Source organism: Rhamphochromis sp. 'chilingali', assembly GCF_963969265.1.
Source record: "Rhamphochromis sp. 'chilingali' genome assembly, chromosome: 3".
Taxonomy (NCBI): domain Eukaryota; kingdom Metazoa; phylum Chordata; class Actinopteri; order Cichliformes; family Cichlidae; genus Rhamphochromis; species Rhamphochromis sp. 'chilingali'.
The window spans coordinates 34,079,051-34,097,742 of record NC_137931.1 but is presented as its reverse complement, the minus strand read 5'-3'; the positions used below and the strand labels follow the sequence as shown (position 1 = coordinate 34,097,742).

Sequence of the window (18,692 nt, the reverse complement as noted above, 5' to 3'; positions counted from 1 at the left end):
AAGTATATATTCCAAAAATGACAGATTCTGTTACCAAATATTCCTCGTTTTTCAATTTAAGTGTAGTTAGTTTTATAAGTTTACGGTGTCATTCTGTTCTAGCGTTTAATTTGTGTTGTCTGAAGGGTCTCCGCTGGGCTTTGATCCCGGTGATAAGGTTGTTTAATGACCGCTTGCTGTCCGTGGCAGCCGGTGACGCGTCGCATGGAGCGGAAGAGGAAGCGGGAGCAGAGAGAGGCCGACGTCCTGTTGGTAGTTAGCCGCCGCCGCTGCTCTCGGGAGTTTTTTTTTTTCTTCACGGCTATGATTGACAGAGGCAGCAGAGGTTTACACGGGCATGTCCGCACACTTGCTCGTTTGTTATCGTAACAGAAAGACGTGCAGCATGGCGACTGAAGCCGGAGCCCAGAGCTGTCGCCAGAGGAGGAGACGGAGAGCTGCCTGCGTGGGGCTCCTGAGGATCTTATTTATTGCTTTTATTCACACGACGCGGGCGAATAAACAAGGTTTGGAACTTAGCTTTAGCAGGAGCTAACTTCCGCAGACATCTCACCAAGTGTGTGCTGTGGTTAGCGCTACCTTTGCGGGCCGACTTTACACCAGCTCGGTGCTAACAGCGACCCAGCAGTGCTGAATTATTATTAAACGCTAACAGAGAGCAGGCTGTGTTTAAACTGACAAAGAACTGCCGTTAGTTAGCCAAATGTATTTGGCCTTACTCTGGACGTTAGCTTCGTCTGTAGCATGTTGTCATTCTTTCCTTATATGGCTTAGTTGGGCTAATAATTTATCTGTGAGATATGACAGGGTTTACAGCCTCGGCTAGCCCTAGAGCTGGCTCAGAGGAGCCTCTGGGTGAGCTTGAAGTACAGACAGAGGGGAGTTGTAGGGGACAAGCTGCCCAGCAGTACTTCCTCATACCGGGCTCAGTGAGGAAAAGCCTCGACTGTTTGTTTGATTGGGCTCCAGCCGCTTGTTATCGATCTTCTGATCGTGTCAGGTCACTATGACTGGCACACAGCTGTCATCCAGGGCCAAGGTGGTCCGAGCTAGCCCTGAAACGCGCCCGTGAATTAGTCCACATGAACCTGGACCTCACAAGAAGTGCACTCAGGTGATTGTGTTACTTGTTGAGCAACTCTCAGAGCAGAGGTGTCAGACTCACAGTGGTTCATGGACCAAGCAAGAAAAAAAACATTGCGTAATGTTAATATTCAGGCTTTATGAAAAACAGCCCAAACGAAAGACACCACTTATTTTAAAAACTGGTAGATACTTGTTATATTATTATTTTTGTAGTTCATGGATGATGTATTGAGAAAACGGGTGTACTTTTACACCCGTTTTCCCCGGGGACAATTTGAGCTTTGTATCTCTGTCCAAATTCACGAGTCATCCTCTGTATATTACAGTATATTGCACTCTTTATAAATAAATAATACAAGTACTTAACGTCTTTGTAATTCAATCAGCTCGTCTAGGTCGAGAAATCTAGAAATACTAAAAGTTTTCCCGTGTGAAACATTTTACAGATAATTTGTGTTGCTGTTTTGCTTATTCAATGACTTCACTGCAGTTTTCACACTCGGCACTGGATTTGGGCTCGCCCTGTAACAACATTATTTTGGTTAAAATGATTCAGAATCACAGTTACAATCACATTAACAAATATAATCCACCATTTTTTTTTTAGTTGATGTTGTGATTTTGATTTGTGACTACAAACTCTGGGGAATAATGGATTTGTTCACCAACAAGTTGTAGTTCAACTAAAATGAATTTCTAACTAACATTTAATTATTTTTTTGCTGCCTGAAATGTTCCTATAGATCTGTGATAATGGCTCACACTCCAGTAATGCACTTGAATGAATTCACGAGTTATTTAGCAACTCTTAGAGTCTGACTTCATCTTGTCATGCTTTTTACCAACAGTGCAAACTGAGTCAGCTGATTAAATTTAGGCTGTTCGCATATCAGAGGTTCACTACAACATTATTGTGGTCAAACTGACTCACAATCACATTTTTTAAAATTGGAGTAAGCCTGCTCGATCGTGACAATATTAGAATCTCAATTTCGGTAGATATTGTAATCGAATTTTTTTTCATTATGATTATTCATTAATTTGATAAGTATCATGCAAGTTTTTACCGAGTATTTCCTCAAACTTTAAACATAATTCAACAGAAGAAGAAGAAGAGGAAAAACGGAGGGTGGCGATGGGTTCGGGGTCGTCCAGCTGGGAGTTAGAGCCTGTACGGGATTTGAAGACTACGAGTGATCCAGAGACAAAGGCGACCATTTCATTAATCCTCACAGAGGAAATGTTGAGTTTTACTTCCTCTGCATCGACCTTGTTGACTGAACGCTCTCTTTTATTCAGCTGAACTCAACAGTGAGTTTGCATTTTTAGTAGGGCTGCCACGATTTGTCGACTAGTCACGATTACGTCGACTATCAAAATCGTCGACGACTGATTTAATAGTCGACGTGTCGTTTGAAGCTTTGTAAGATCGCAAGACGCAGGAATAATAGCAGGATTTAAGAGTGTAATAACGGACTGAAACAGAAGATGGCAGCACAGCATGTACAAGGATGCCAGCTGCCGTTAAACCCCGAAGAAGAAGAAGCAGCTGTGTCCCAGAATTCATAGCGCGGCCCAGCTTAGTTTCCAACAACGGCGGTAGCTAGTTAGTTTTAATATTACTCTTATTATTCTTTCTGGGTCACAAAATAAACGTTTAACATATTTTCAGGCGAGAATGTAGCTGTGTAAACCTCAAATATCGGCTCAGTTTATCAGGACACCACATATTTTCAAAAGCGCTCCGACGTTTTCGGAGACGTCTGTTACCCACTAGCTCGATAGCTAGCCGGGGGCTAGGTCACTAGCACCGTGAGAACACCGGACTCCCGGCAAATTGTTTTCAAACCCACCGCCGTCTTTCGCGACTCAGGTTAAATATATATGAGTCACTTAGATAAATTAAAAATGTTGTTGTTTGGCTTTTTTTTTTTTTTGTATTTTATTTGTTCCTGAGTAAATCGGTTTGGCTGAGATTAAAGTTATAGTTTTTACACAGCTGAATAAACGTCAAGCAGACAGCTGATTATCAGAAGTGTGAGATGCTGGAGAATATACTCCGGTGTCCTGTTATATTTTAGATAGCAAGGAGTTTATTAAACTTTACCGAAACAATCTGCAAATTTCATTAAAATTGAATAAACTATCATCTTGTCTTTATTTTTAGTTAGCACCTTAAAAGCTTAAAGCTGTAAGCTAATGATAGTTATATAAGAGCAGATGCTGCTGGTGCAATAAGCTGTAGTTTTATGTCCAGTGGATGATGATCTGATTAGTCGACTAATCGCATAAATAATCGGTGACTAGTCGACTATCAAAATAATCGTTTGTGGCAGCCCTAATTTTTAGGGAGGGGAAAAGGGTGTGATTTGATTTATAACAGGAGCAAAAGTGAGAGCGTTGCATCAAAAACAAACTTCACGATGTAATAATTTTACCCTTTGTTTAGTATTCATGATTATTTAGCATCATCTTTTAGACAGTTAAGCTCTGGATAGGTTTAAATGGTCCTTCCCCAGGGTCATCCACAGAAACCTTTGAGTTTTACTACCTTTAGATCATTTTTGTTTGTTCCACAGATGAAGTGGCCGTGAAATTTTACCTTTCTGATTCAAACGCCCGGTGTAGATCTAGGAATTATGATTTTTAAGGATAACTTTTTGCATGACACATCAGTAGAGACAGGAAAGCAGGGAGAGTAGTGGGTAACGCCATGCAGGGACTTGAACCCCAGCCCTTGCAATAGCTTCTGGAAAATGAGTCACCTGCTCAATCAGGTGAGCTACAATATGACCTTGAGGAATGATTTTCTTTCCTCTGGAATAAAGCTGGCATCTCCAAACCAAAGATAGAAATGCATTTTGTTGAAAGGTTTGAGTAATTGCTGTCTTTACTGCAGTTTTTTTCATACTTTGTACACCATCCATGAGGCTGAATAGGCTGTTTTGGTGTGGATGGATCTAATCCTGACCCTTTGTTCACCTTAGCTGGAGCTGAACTAAACAGCGGCGAGTTTGAGCTCCTAGGGCGAGAGAAACGGACACGATTGAATAACAACACAAGAAAAACAACGAGAGCTTTGTAGCTAAAGTTAAACGCTAAGAAGTTATCTTTCTATCGTGACTGTTTTAGGTAAGAAAGTTGAGAGAGGGGAAAAAAATATATACTCGACAGCTTCTCGCTTTCATGTTCTCTTATCTAACCGATCTACTCGATTCAGACATTGATCTGTCTGTAATCTGGAGGTGGTGAGGCAGTGGCTATGACAGACACGTCAATGTCACTGTGCAGCAAATAAGACAGAATTTGCATGTAGATTTACATAAATGGCTTAGAAGTGTTGTTGTGTTTTTGTTTTGTTTTTTGTTAAAGACTGGCGTCCTCTACGTGGAAACATCAGCATGTCTGCCTGCAAAGTACTGTTCACTCTCGTACCAGTTTCACTGCTTGTTTCTCCGGGTGTCCATTCTGAGACGATTTCAAGAGCTCCTGACAAACTCGTAAGCTTAGGACGCCGAGAACTAAAGCGGTGGAGTTTCATGTAAAATTCTGATGCCATGGAGTCTTGCATCTCTACCAATGCCACATCATCCTTGTGGACCACAGACTGGTGACACTGTATAATGAAACACCCACAGAGGTGTTGCCGGTGCTATTCCTGCCAGTCAAATGGCGACATCCACCCCTTTTTCAAGCCACTGTAAAGACATATAATTTTAACAGACAGTGAGCACGGCATACTGAGCTGAGGTTGGTTTTACTCTGCTGTAGAGATGGGATTGAGCTTAACATTTTTTATTTAGGACTTAAAGGATGCAGGACATCTGAGTGATTCGGTTTAATTTTGTGCAGACGTGTATTCAGAGCTTGAGACTTTCATTATTTGTTAGCTTTTTTTCGTGATGTACAGCAGGAAGTGTAGCTTTTTCACACCTCTGCTCAGCCTGATGTTGGCTGTGTCTCATCGGCTCAATGAAGTTGTGAAATGTTTCTTAACTGCTTAGATCCCCTGATTCTGCTCAGATATTTGAATTTAAAACCTACATTGTAGCTTGCAGGGTGTTATTAAACGTAGCAGTTAGTTGAACGTAACAATTACGCTTGCCGACAGTGAGCTGTGAACACAGAAAAAGGTCGATCTAGTAGCACAACTTGTGAGATCTGTTAAGTTTAAGGCAAAATTTAAAGCTCTGCAGATGATGGAAGGGACATCCGGCCTTTTAAAATCATGTCGATAATGGTGGTTGCTGAGGATTCACTTCACTTAACCCCACCCTGGCATTTATATAACACCCTGAAACAGACGTGCAGAGTTGCTCTGTGTTCACAGCAGTGATTGAGACCTGGGTTATGCTCAGGTTTTGCTCCCGCAGTTGTGTCTGTTTGCGCACGTTTTTTTTTTTTTTTTTAATGTTTTACAGAGAGCCTTTGGAGAAAAATGCTCTGGTGTAGTCCTCCAAAATCCCAACTACATATTGCTCAATGTGTGTGGCGCTGCGCATCGTTCATATGCTTATTGGTTGATGAATGTGCCAGATCAGAGACGAGACTAACAGTGAAGTTCACCAGAGTGGGAGAAGCACAGAAAAAAACGTTAAAGAAAACAAAAACAAAACTGGTGGCTGCAGTGGACATGGCATTATTTTTAACGCTCAGCTCTTTAGCTCTTTGAATGTTAGAGCTTCGCTCTCTCCGTGGCTGACTAACACAACTGGAACACATTGGTTGTACCACATACTTTGGCACTGTCCCCCGGTACACCCCTCTTCCCGAGACTATTGGTGGCAAAACCTGTACACCTAACTCAAACTAAACTTAAACACAAAAAAGTGTGAAAGAATGTTTTAGTTTAATGAAATCTGAATGAAAATTGGAGTTTAGAATCAAACTAAGAAAGTAAAATAAGATAGCTGGGTTTATTGGGTTGGTCAGTTAAATGCAGTATTGAAGCACATTTTAGCTGGAGACTGGGGTGAGGCTGTTCCCTCTCTACACTCTTAATTCAGATGTTTTGTATTTTTTGATTTGTTTTGTTTCCTTTTTCTACGTTTTTTTTTTTTTATATACTTAATGAAAGTTTTCAAATTTCAGAGCTGAAAAGCACATTTAAAATCAGTTAAAAACTGCAACCAGATCACTTTCACACCAACTCAAAAATCCGGTTTTGATCTGATCTCTTAGCTAATGAATGAGCTGCTTTTCTACTACGGTATATTTGAGATCAGGCTCATCACCTAGCCGGAATTTCTTCTGGTGAAAGTAGCTTTGGATTAGATCCTTCTTTCACCGCACATGGAGCAGAAAAGGAGCACAGATCTGGAGGCTGAACTTTCTCTTGTCTCTAGTTCAGTACACAAGATTGAAGTTGAAGTTGGTTTTTATTTCGTTAAATTCGACAGCAATCAGCAGCTGCTGCCATCTCCAGTCCATAAATCAGTCTGTACCTTTTCAGGGATTTCAAAAAGGTGCTTTGCCATGCAAATGAAGCGTTAGTTGGTTTTGGTAACCCAATCAGCAGCTCACACACATCAGTATGCTATGATTTTGTTTATTGAACATTTACCCCTTTTAGCTTTCTTTTATGTAGTGTAAAAATGTGTTTCTCTCTGATCTTCCTATTTTTCTCTTTGCAGCATTCATTCAGTCAGACACAATACTAGAAGTTCTACATTTTGGCGAGGGCAGCCTTTTACAGGTAAGGCCATTAAAATGGTATTGTAACGGACCTTCACAGAGCAAGAAGAGGCTAAAGCCCTGCTCAACTACCAAATTAATCCCCTGGTTTTTGATATTGTGATTAATTCTTACTGTATGTTTGTGTTGTGCTTGCAGGGAGAGTCTGACATCGATTTTAGTTTATATCATCAACAAAGGTATGAGAAATCCTCCCTTTTTTTATACTAGCATGAATTCAATAAAATGTTGTATTTGTATTTTTAAACCGTGTGCTTCTACATTAACTTGCCTGGACAACAAGCAAACGCAAAGTGTATTGTGTTAAAGCAAAACAAGTTTTACTGCTTCAATGCGGCTGCTGTGACAGCATGTTAAGATCATTTAGGGGGTAAAATTATACAAAAAAATTAGATTGTGGGGAAAAAGGGCAAATATCTGTGCCACTGATCATCAGAGAAACCTCTCTGTCTGTGTCACCCTGAGCGCTTTTCTGGCCACATGTTCTAGGATGAGTCGAGTCCACAGTGACATTGGTTTTATAGCCTGCAGCAGCTGTTAGAAGCAGGCAGGATTCTTTCATGCAGTCGAATGTGACTGAAGTGTTTTTTTTTTTTTTGAGGAAGTTATTATTTGCTTCAGGCTCTTTTTATCCCAGCTTTGGCACAACAACAGGCAGAAGTGCTCAAACAAGTAAGGACTATTTTCATTACAGGAAGTGTGTAAAAAGTCAGTTGGTTGCATCATGTTCCTGTATAGCGGTTCTGAAGCGTCACAGAGGGCTCGCATACCTTTCAGATGGATGTTTTATCAGGGTCCAGCATACAGCTCAGACAGCATGTAAACCATACAAAGGTTATCTTTAGGGGCATGGCGTGACCACTCCCTAGACAGTTATGTTTGAGGTCAGTGTGTGTGTTCCAGTCCTTTTTAGATGTTAAACTTCCCCTTTTTTTTTTCTGTGTGTGTGTGTGTGTGGTTTCAAACCTGTCTGTTTGCGATATGTATTTGCCAGATAAACCTCTGTACTGGTGAACAAACAGCTACAGTGGTGTTGTATATTTGGTGTGGCAATGCAGAGGCAGGCAGGTAAGAAACAAAAGGAGTCTTTATTCATTGAAGGCAAAAAAACTGACTTAGTCAGAGAGAGGAAAAAAAAAAGGGGGAAACCCAGCAATAGAACACAAGGAAACATAAGGGAGGGAATCCAGCAAGAAAAAAAAGGAAGTAAAACGGGAATGAGACACCGGTGAGACTGAGCTTACAAAGTAAAACGGGAAGTAACCAAAAGATAAACAACTAATACTAAAACACCAACTAACAGTAACCAGGGAGCACAGAAGTCACAGGAAATGAAACGCCAACTGAAAACAGAAAGTGGTACAACAGAACTACAGAACGCCAGAGGTCTGGTGTAGTAAGCAGGAGTAGGTGCTTTCACTGTTGTGAATGTGGTTCACTTCTTACTGGTGTAAATAACCACTGTAACTTGTGCTGGACCCCTGTTCTGCTCTGGAGCAGCTTGTGTTTGAGAGAAGAGATCAACAGGTACCCACTGATCCGTCAGAACACCACGTCTTTCATGCGAACGTGCTTATCGCCACATTAGGAAACCTGGTGTTGACGTATGCAGTTGATAACCACCTTTGTGACCACTTAGCGAGATTAAGATTAGCCACTGTTAGAGTAAGCGAAGCCTGGTGACAGAAAGATGATGGATTTCTTGATCACAGCCAAGCCCCTGGCAGCTTCTTAAGGTCCGTATTTAAGAGCCAGAGAGGATAATATTTAGTATTTTAGTTGTGTTTAGTTTGTTTTATTATGATGACCTTACTTTAAAAAAATAATAAAATACACGCTCTCCTGACAGAAAAACACCCACAAATGCACAAATGATTTTTTTTTTTATAATTGAAGTCTTTATTTGTTTTTAACATTTCACAACACAAAAACAAACAAAACAACCAACAAACAACAACAGAAAAAAAAAATATATATAAAAAATATAATAATAATAATAATAATAAAAAAAATTTAAAAAAAATTAAAAAAATTAAAAAAAAAACAAAAAAAAAACCTCAAATCAGTTAACTCAAATCTTTAAGTCATTCCCTTACTGAGTGCCTACACAAACAAACAGTGCAGCAAGCGTACAACATGACTAAAGATAATTGCCCTGACCAAATAAGTTCCAACCATCTCAGCCAAAAACACGTCCCCACGATTCGTCAAAACCCTCCCTATCATCATTAATCCTAGCCAAGAGCTTTTCATACGACACCATTTTCAGCATAGTTTCTTTCCACCTATTATATTCTGGAGGAGACGGTTCCTTCCATACACTGAGAATAACTCGAGCCGCTGCGATCACCCCCACCTTTATAACCACAAAGTCATATTTTGAAACCCCAGGTAATACTGACCGATCCCCTAATAAGCACAGTCTTGGTGACAGGGGTATCATCAAACCAATCCACCTTCCTATTTTGTCCAATACTTTTTGCCAAAAGGGATAAACTTTCCCACATTCCCAAATAGCATGTATAAATGTCCCTGGATCTGAACTACATTTCCAGCATACATTACTGGGACTAATTCCCATTCTATAAAGTTTGGATGGAGTGAAGTACCACCTGTGTATTAATTTATACTGAGTAAATTTACCCCTGGCCTCTCTTATATATTTATCAGAGAATGACAAAATTCTGCGCCAGTCTTCTTTAGAAATTGCACAACCCAGATCCCTCTGCCATATAACCCTCAAGTTTTCACATATCTCTTTTTTTGGATTGTTAAACAGTTTGTAGAAAACCGCCGCCCTATGTGCTGTACTGGACAATTCTAAAAACTCCACAACCATATTCGAGCTTTGAGCAAATTTTCCTTTGGTAACACAATCCCTTATTTGTAAATATTTCCAAAAATTATTTTCTCTTGTCAAACTGTATTTTCGGGTTATTTCAGCAAATGACATAAACACTCCCCCTGAGTAAAGATCACTTATCCTGCGTATGCCTTTGACAAGCCATTCCTTCCAGAACACAGTTTTCCGCCCAATCCTTACAGCAATATTGTTCCATAGCGAGGCATAAGGTTGTCTTAGATGAGATGCTCCACACAACTTGTGCACCTCCACCCAGACAGCTTTGGAATACCTGAGCACTGGGTTATCATGAGAGTCTTGTCCATTAGTTGCCGCGCCCTGCGAGAGAACATCCAAAGGTGTGAAGGGGCTCGCTAGTTCCTGTTCGATCTTCATCCAGCTCAGCTCAGAGCCCGATCCTGTCCAGTATTTGGCCAGTCTTGACAATTCAAAAGCTAAATTATACAACTTCACATTTGGGAGGGCCATTCCTCCAATGTCTTTAGAGGCCCACATTTTCTTTATATTCACTCTCGGCTTCTTGTTATTCCACAAAAAATCTTTGATTAACTTCTCAATTTGACCAAATATGTGCAAAGGAATCCGTACAGGTAACATCATGGAAACATAATTGAACTGTGGGACCACCATCATTTTAATCACATTAATTTTACCCCATAGTGTAAGATTCAATTTACCCCATTTATCCAGATTTGTTTTTATCTTTAGGAGGAGAGGTTCCACATTTGAAAGCATAATATCCTCCAAGTCGGGTTTTAATAATATTCCTAAATACTTCATACCTGAAGGTGAGTACTTAAAATTGAATGGAGTAACGCATCCAGAATGACATGATGCTGACAATGGCATGCCCTCTGACTTGTCCCAGTTTATCTTATAACCTGACAACCCTGAAAATGACTCAACACACGTGAGTAGCGCTGGTAGAGACTGCATGGGATCCGTCAATACTGCTAAGATGTCATCAGCATATAGAAACAACTTGTGTTCCATACCCCCTGCATGAACACCTCTGACACCCCTGTTTGCTCGAATAGCCAAGGCCAGCGGTTCCAGAAATATTGTAAAAAGCAACAGGGACAAAGGGCACCCCTGTCGGGTCCCGCGAGTAAGATGAAAAAACCCTGACACCAATCCATTTGTCAAAACCGCTGCCCTTGGACTTGCATATACAGTTTTGACCCAATTACAAAACCCAGGCCCAAACCCGAACCTTGCGAGGGTCGTCATAAGGAAGCCCCATTCCACCCGATCAAAGGCCTTCTCAGCATCTAGCGAGAAGGCCGCAACCGGGGTTAGATTAGATTCGCTTCTGTGCATGAGATGAAGAAGTCTTCTAATGTTATCACCTGAGGACCTATTTTTAATAAAGCCAACCTGGTCACCATTAATGATATCTGGTAATATTTGATCCAGGCGGGAGGCCAAAACCTTTGTCAAAATTTTGCAATCAACGCCCAAAAGGCTTACAGGCCGGTAATTTGCTGGGTCCGACAGATCCCTATCCTTTTTAGGAATAAGGGAGATCAGTGCTTCCTTAAACGTACTCGGCAAGGAACCTATCTCCAATGCCTCAAGGTAAACTTTATGCAGGACTGGGGCTAAAATATCGATATATTTCTTATAATACTCAATCGGGAAGCCATCCAAGCCTGGCGATTTCCCATTCTTCATTAATAAGATCGCAGCCCTGACCTCTTCTTCCGTTATAGGCTCATCCAGTCTCGTTTTCTGTTCCCCAGAGAGAGTAGGTAATTGTAGACCTGAAAAAAATGTCTCCACCTCCCCTTCATCAAGCACACCAGCAGACGTATACAAATCTTGATAAAATGATTGGAAAACTGAGTTTATTTCCTTCGATGAGGTTATCACTTGGCCGTCCTTCTTAATCATAGATATATTATTCAAATTATCTTGCTGCTTCAGTTGTCTTGCCAATAGTCTTCCACTCTTTTCGCCACCTTCATAAAATTTTGTTTTGAGCCTAAATAAGGCATATTCCGCCTTTTTGTTATAAATGTCATTCAACTGGCATTTTAATTTACATATAGTCTGATATTTATAATTTGAATATTGACTCGCTAAGTCCTTCTCCAACTCCCGTATTTCTTTATCCAAGGTTTCTACCCGTTCTAGATCACTTTTCTTAACTTTTGATGCGTATGCAATCATCTTTCCTCTTATATATGCTTTAGACGCTTCCCAAACTGTGGCTACTTTGTCTGTGGAATCCATATTGATTTCGAAAAAAATTTTGAGATCCTTTGTTAACTCCTCACTGAAACTCTTGTTCTGCAACAACATCGTGTTAAGCCTCCAGCGGCCCCTCTTCGTTCTATCCGTGTTCAAGTCAATTTGCAACTCTACTGTGGCATGATCACTAATAGCAATGGCACCAATCTCACAGTCTACGACTGACTCGACCAGAGACTTTGATATTAAGGCGAAATCTATCCTCGAATATGTTTTATGACAGTTGGAGTAAAACGTGTATTCCCTTGAACTGGGATTAACTAACCTCCAAATGTCCGTTAAGCAAAGATCCTCTGTCAGTAAATGAACAGCCTCTCTGTCCCTGGGTGTAGACGTACCCCTGGGATTACTCTTATCAATTATCCCATCCATCACCTGGTTGAAATCCCCAGCCAATATCACCTGCCCCACATGATCCCCTATTATCTTATTAATTTTGTGAAAAAAAACTGGCTCTTCCTTATTAGGTGCATAAATATTGCACAAAACTGTTCGAACCCCATTAATTAAGGCCTCCAAGCATATAATGCGTCCTTCGTCATCATTATACTTCTTCAGCAACACGAAGCTTAATTTCTTATTAACAAGGATCAATACACCATTTCGTTTACTCGAATATGAACTATGAAAAACGGAGCCCACCCAGTCTCGTTTAAATTTTTTCGCCTCTTCTTCCCCCGCAATGTGGGATTCCTGAATAAACGCTATATCTGCATTTTTAGATTTTAAGTATTTTAGAACCTTCCTCCTCTTGATTGGGTCCCCACATCCGTTTATGTTCCACGATATTATTTTAGTATACCTGTTCATCGCTTTCTAACAGAAATGGGGTAAGGCACACCTTGTGCGCTTTACAACACAACACAAATATATGCATAGGCACTCAATATTACAAAACCCATCTGGTCTTATCAAACTAGCCGTCATTAAAAACAAACAAACAAACCTGAACAAAACCAAAACCCTTCTTTGCATAGCAACTCTGAACAACGTTGCTAAGCGCCCCCTCCCTCCCCTCCTACCCAAGCCTAACTAACTTTAGCTTGAGACCCCAAACTGCTCGTGGTCCGTGAGACACGCTAATCATCCGACAGCAGCACCACCGCCACAGCCCCATTGTGCCCATTGTTTGTTTGTTACCTTATTTCAAAATCCACATACACTACTCCGATCTGTTACATCATGTCCCGCATTCCTCTAAGTCGACTCCTGCAGAAATTTCTCGGCCTCTTTTCCGTCTTTGAATGCTTTCTTTTGTCCGTTCCACGTGAAAACGAGCGTTGCAGGATACATCAGCCTATGCTTCACTTGTAGCTCCCGAAGACGCCTCTTCACCGGGTTGAATGCCTTCCTCTTCTCCGCCAGCTCCTTTGTAACATCTTCAAAAAAGGATAGCTTGGAGCCTTGCCAATCGACTCCACGCCTCTCTCTGGCCACCCGAAGCACTTTCTCCCTAGCAGATGAACGTAGAAAGCGGACATGTATCACCCTGGGAGGCTCGTTAGGTTCCGGCATTGGCACCGGGGAACGGTGGGCACGTTCAATTTCAAATTCACTTCCAGAAAGCTCAAATGCTTTGGCCAGTATCTCCATCACATATTTGTCCACGTTCCCGGGTGTCTCCACCCCTTCTTTGAGTCCAATGATCCGTACATTATTCCTCCTGCTACGGTTTTCAAGGTCCTCCACTCGCGACCACAACGCGTCCATCCTCTTCTGGAATTTGTCCACTTTTGCCTCGGTAAGCACGCTGGCATCTTCCATGTCTGATATACGTTGTTCCGCCTCCCCTAACCTCACTTTTATATCTTCCACCGAATCTTTCAATTCTTTAGTGGCCTCTTTAATAGTGGTGACATCTTTTGCTACGACCTGAAGAGTAGCGTTCATCTTCTTAATTTCTTCAAAAATGTCTTTTTTGCTCTCGCTCCCTATACCGTCCTCAACTACTGGAGAGGCGGCCTCAGATGCAGATGCACTTTCGGGTGGTTCCGGAGCGAGGCTAATGCTAGCTTGCTTCTTCCTCGTGGTAGCTCCCTTAAAAAAGTTTGCTTTGTTGTTACCTGCCATTTTCCAAAGACGGTAATCCTTGAAAAGCTTCAAAGTCCACAAAGGGTGTCCAATTTACGACTACAGCTGGAGTGTATGTTTCCAGATTCAGAACATTAATCAACAGGCTTTAGGAGCGCCTCTAGTGTGCGGCCATCTTCTTCGGCGGTCCCACGTGACTCCCCTGCACAAATGATTTTAATGATAATGTGATGTACCATGAAACCAACAGAATCTTTAAAAAACTGGCGGTGACGTCTTTGGCCATGCTGATGTTAACTTGTCACTGCACATATGGAGATCTGTGGCCAGCAGCCCCAGTCCTAACTGTGACCTCCTCAGGCTGCTCCAGTTACATGCTGGCATTCAGCACATTAGCGCTGAGCCCAGTGACAGGATTCACAGCCAGGACCCATTTGATTCCTTAATGTCACGAAATTTGTCAGTAGTTGTTTCATCGATGGCAGAAGCGATGGCAGGGCCGCCACGTTGCTGTGTGCTGCGGGAAGCTCATCGTGTCTCCTCACTGCTGATTCCTTTGTCTGGGTAGTAAAAAGGTGAAACTGATCTCCTGTAAGTTGCCAGGTAGTGTTAGAGCAGTTACCTGTGAGAGATTCTTGAAAAATCACAATGAAACATTTTCACTTGTTTGTTGTGGTGTTTGTAAAGGCGGTGACATTACATATTTTACCCGAGGCTCCGCTGAGTGCCACGTCTGCATTGCTGATGAATTTTTCTTTTCATGCGATTTGCATAAAGGCCAAAAAGACGAGTTGCCTGTATTTAGGGACGGGCTTCTCTCTTGTTAAGATACACCTGCTGTCAAACAGGTTTGGCGAGCTGCGCGACGGGGCCAGTTTTACCCGATTCTCAAAACTAGTTGTTATTATAAGGGGAGTGATACACACCAAGGGTGACACAAAGAGAGAGGTGGTTTTTTTTGTTGTTGTTGGGGTTTTTTTTTTTTTTTTTTTTTTTTTTTTGCCTTTCCTGTGAATCTTTAGATTTTCATGGAGACTTTACATATGGAAATCATGCTCTGCCAATGGGAGTGGTCACACTGCTGGTTAACGCACTCACAAAAAAAGTCTGAAGACTGACCGTGCGCTCATGTTTTTGACCTCTCAGTTGTTTGAAATGCACACCAACATGGAGGCTGTTTTTCCTATTTTGATTTTTCTGCTGCTGTCACACCTTCCTGTCTCTCGCAGCACGTCCACACACCGTGGGAACTGTCGACCTATACGATTTGAACCTCCAATGTTGGATTTTCATGAACAGTGAGTCTCTTTCTCTTTGGAGTGGTGTGATTTACGCTTTGATTCTCACATTGTTTGTGTGGTCCTGTTTGAACTTGCACTTGAGTGAATATTGGATCAGACTTCAATTTGCCTTACGGCAATTTTTAAAAGATAAAACCAGTATCGTGCCAAAGTCTTTTTTTGCTTTTTACCACATCCTTCACTAAAACGTTAGTCCCCACCAGGCTGTGGAAGTTTTGATTAACGCCACGTTTACATATTTATGGAGTTTACGGAGTTGAAATATGATCATAGTTCAAGGAAATTAACTTAATTCTCACTCAGATAACCAAACTGTTTCATTGTTCAGTCATATTTTATACAGAAACGTACTTTTTCCAACTCCTGAAATCAAGACATCTGCCACAGGAAATGTCACGATTCACTGCAAAACATCCCAGTGTAGTCTATAAAGAAACATACAATCAAAAAAGCTCAAGTATAATTAAACATACATATCAAAGGTTGTAGGAGAAGTTGACAAATTCATGGTAAACAACCCCCCCCCCCCCCAAAAAAAAGAAGCTATAACCGTACATGGAAATATAGAGCTGACCCCATTCAATCGTTCGAAAGATAAAAAGACCAGTTTCTTCTTCTCCTCTTTTTTTAAAAAGTTTAATAAATTTACTGTTTGTTTCTGTGGGTCTGAGAGTAAACATGTTAAATAACTGATCATAATATTAACCAGTATTAGCTGTACTCATACAGCTCTTAGGTATTAGTCATTCTGCAGTGCACCTCCACTCAGAGTGCACCTGCATGTCTACAATAAATTCTAAGAAAATATTTGAGCAATCTGTGGAATTCATTTTACAAACCACATATGCTTTAGCTCTTACAGACCCAAGCTTCACCTACGCTGGACTTAATATGTCACATTCCAGTCAAGCACACCCACCCAGCGTGGCTAAATTTTACACGACCAGGGTGCAGGTTCAGGAGCGCTCGGAGGAGCGGGGGTCACTCGCACTCAGACACCCGGCTGTCGCGGCCCATCTTCGCCTGTCCCACTTTCTTAGTAAACAATTTGCTTATCAGCTGTGATTGTTTTAAGGGCATAAAAATTGTGTCACCGAGCTTGTGATGATGGTGGCTCGACTTTAGAATGATGACTTTTTAAAATGTATTTAATACATTTTTTGTGTCAAAGAGCATTCAGGGGATTATTTCAGATTTAACCAGCAGACAAAATATTTTTAGCAGAATTTGAAAACTAACTTCCCTCAATTTTATTTCACTTAGTAACGAGAATCATAAACACGCCGAGTTCCGTGTATCTGCGAGTTGATTTTCATAGCATACTGATATAACAGAAACCGCAGGTTCACTCTGAGGCTGGAAATCAAAGAGTTTATGATGAGCTTGGGGTGTTGGGTTAACAATGCAGAGATAGTCACTCTTTTGAATGTCAAATCCTGTCCCCACAGGAAAGTTACACCTGTAGATTAATGTCCAAAAATCTCTGAAGTATCTGTTAACGTAAGACAGTCTAAACCAGTCGGTTCCCCAAGCTCATAAACCTTTAATTTTCATGGCATGTTTATAGGTGCTGCTCGGTTTCTTCTTTGAATGCGTCATGGTGGATGCTCATATTAAACATGGCCAGGGTTGCAAACATTGGGGTCAGCATATGTAGTCCAAATTTTCCTGTCTTGGATCTCTTTGATCTGTATTATCTCAGTGAGAGGGGATATCCCTAATATGCTAATATGTTTACACAGAGGCACGAAGCCCAGGATAATGCAAAAACTATTAATTTGAGCTATGAATCATGCAAAGCTATTGTAATACAGTCCAAGAATATAAAAATGGAAAGCTGGAGATGTGAGTTATGGCTCCATTTTACATATATTGTTATATACTCTAACCAAGCCTTCTCTTCTTCCTTCCAGGCCCGTTGGAATGCCAAAAATGGAAAAAGTTTATTTACATAACCCTAGCTCTGAAGAAATTAGTTTGATATCAATATCAGCAACAACAGCACATTTTCACGCATCCTTTTTCCAGAATAGGGTAAGTAGCTGTCACTTTAAAACCTTTGAAACCACATTTATTTTGTGCGCGTGTGTGTGTGTTATTGCTGTGTGTAAGCAAGTTGATCGCTTTTAATCTTGAAAATGAATTCAGTGTACTGACTTTGTGTTTATCAGTATTATCATTTTGTGTGTCTTCATACACACGAGTCAGACTGCATGGATGAATGGTGGTGCACAGTAAACACACAGGAGCGAGGATAGACCTGTGACTCTCATGAAGTGTCTTTACTGATTGGTTGTCACTGGTAATGTGATGCTCTGCAACATACGGAAGCAGTGAGGAGTTTTTAATGTGTTTATTTTTGTCTCTTTTTTTTTTTTTAAATTGTAGAATCAAAATTAAAGCCATCAAACTTATTTATTGACACATCAAATTATGTAAGCAAAGCAAAATATCTGTTATGTGTTATGAGCTCAGTCCTTTAGAGTTGCGTTCACACCGTTCTGACTTATACCAAACCAGATGCAGTGACTTTGTTCCCACACTGAGTGGAAAAATCCAGTTGAAATTCAATCATCAGTAAAATGTATTTCATACAAAAGACAAGAACATGTCATGTTTTCAGGGTACCAAAATATCCTTCAAACCTAAAATGAAAACAAATGTTAACCAAATTAAAGTCTCTTTTCTTGTTAAACATTTTCAGGAACTTTTTAAATAAAACTTTGAATGATCACCACTTCATGAAACATGAATATCTGCTTTCATTTAGCCTGTAAATGTTGTTCTATTGCAACTAGGAAAAAAGGGGGAGGGAAATCATCCTGCAGGGAAAATATGGGAGAAGAGCAAGATGAGGCTGAAGATCATGATGATGATATTTATGAGCTATTCGTAAAGTTAGTCTTGGATTTGATCATGCGCTCAGACATAGTTTAGTAAAGTGTGGAAAAATGATCACTGTGCCCTCACAGAGCCTGCTGGGAAAACAAAAAGTTGTTTTTGGGAGTTTTCATCTGCACAGAGAGAACGATTATGGGATTTTGATCAATGCAGAGGCTACCCACGAGAAGGGAAGCCCTGGGGTTGCTGCAAATAACAAGAGTCACACAAAAAAAGAAAATGCCAAAGATCAAGAAATTAAAGAAAAGCACAAACAGTGTCTGCAGTGGCAAAGTTGTGTTTTTGTTGTTTTAAACTCCTCTATTAGGTTCTTTGTACCTTATGACTTTTTCTTCACTGCAGGGCTTAAGCTGAAGGCAGGCTTTTATACATGTTTTTGTGATTTCCCCTTTATGATAGTAGACACAAACAACTCTGCATGGACTGTGTTTTCCTGTATGCACACCAATGTCTGCTCCAACATGATCAGAAATCTGAAAACTTCCAGCAGCAGAAAGCTTTTTCCTCACAGATTGTTTGTATGCAGGATCTGGTCATAGAGTCTCGTCCCAACAGTTGATGCT

General features: G+C 40.8%; 1 protein-coding gene across 2 annotated transcripts in view; it reads left to right on the top strand.

Moving 5' to 3' along the window:
- Positions 1-237: 237 nt before the first annotated feature.
- The window catches only part of tmem131 (transmembrane protein 131), a 41,179-nt gene continuing 22,724 nt past the window's right edge, over positions 238-18,692 (top strand). Inside the window, exons 1-5 of one of the 2 annotated variants that reach the window (XM_080877481.1) lie at positions 238-506; positions 6,720-6,781; positions 6,919-6,959; positions 15,157-15,225; positions 17,142-17,262. In XM_080877481.1, the coding sequence (XP_080733607.1) occupies positions 338-506; positions 6,720-6,781; positions 6,919-6,959; positions 15,157-15,225; positions 17,142-17,262 (462 nt within the window). In that variant the 5' untranslated portion in view covers positions 238-337. The remainder of the gene's footprint in view (positions 507-6,719; positions 6,782-6,918; positions 6,960-15,156; positions 15,226-17,141; positions 17,263-18,692) is intronic. The other variant, XM_080877482.1, reaches the window with a different exon arrangement.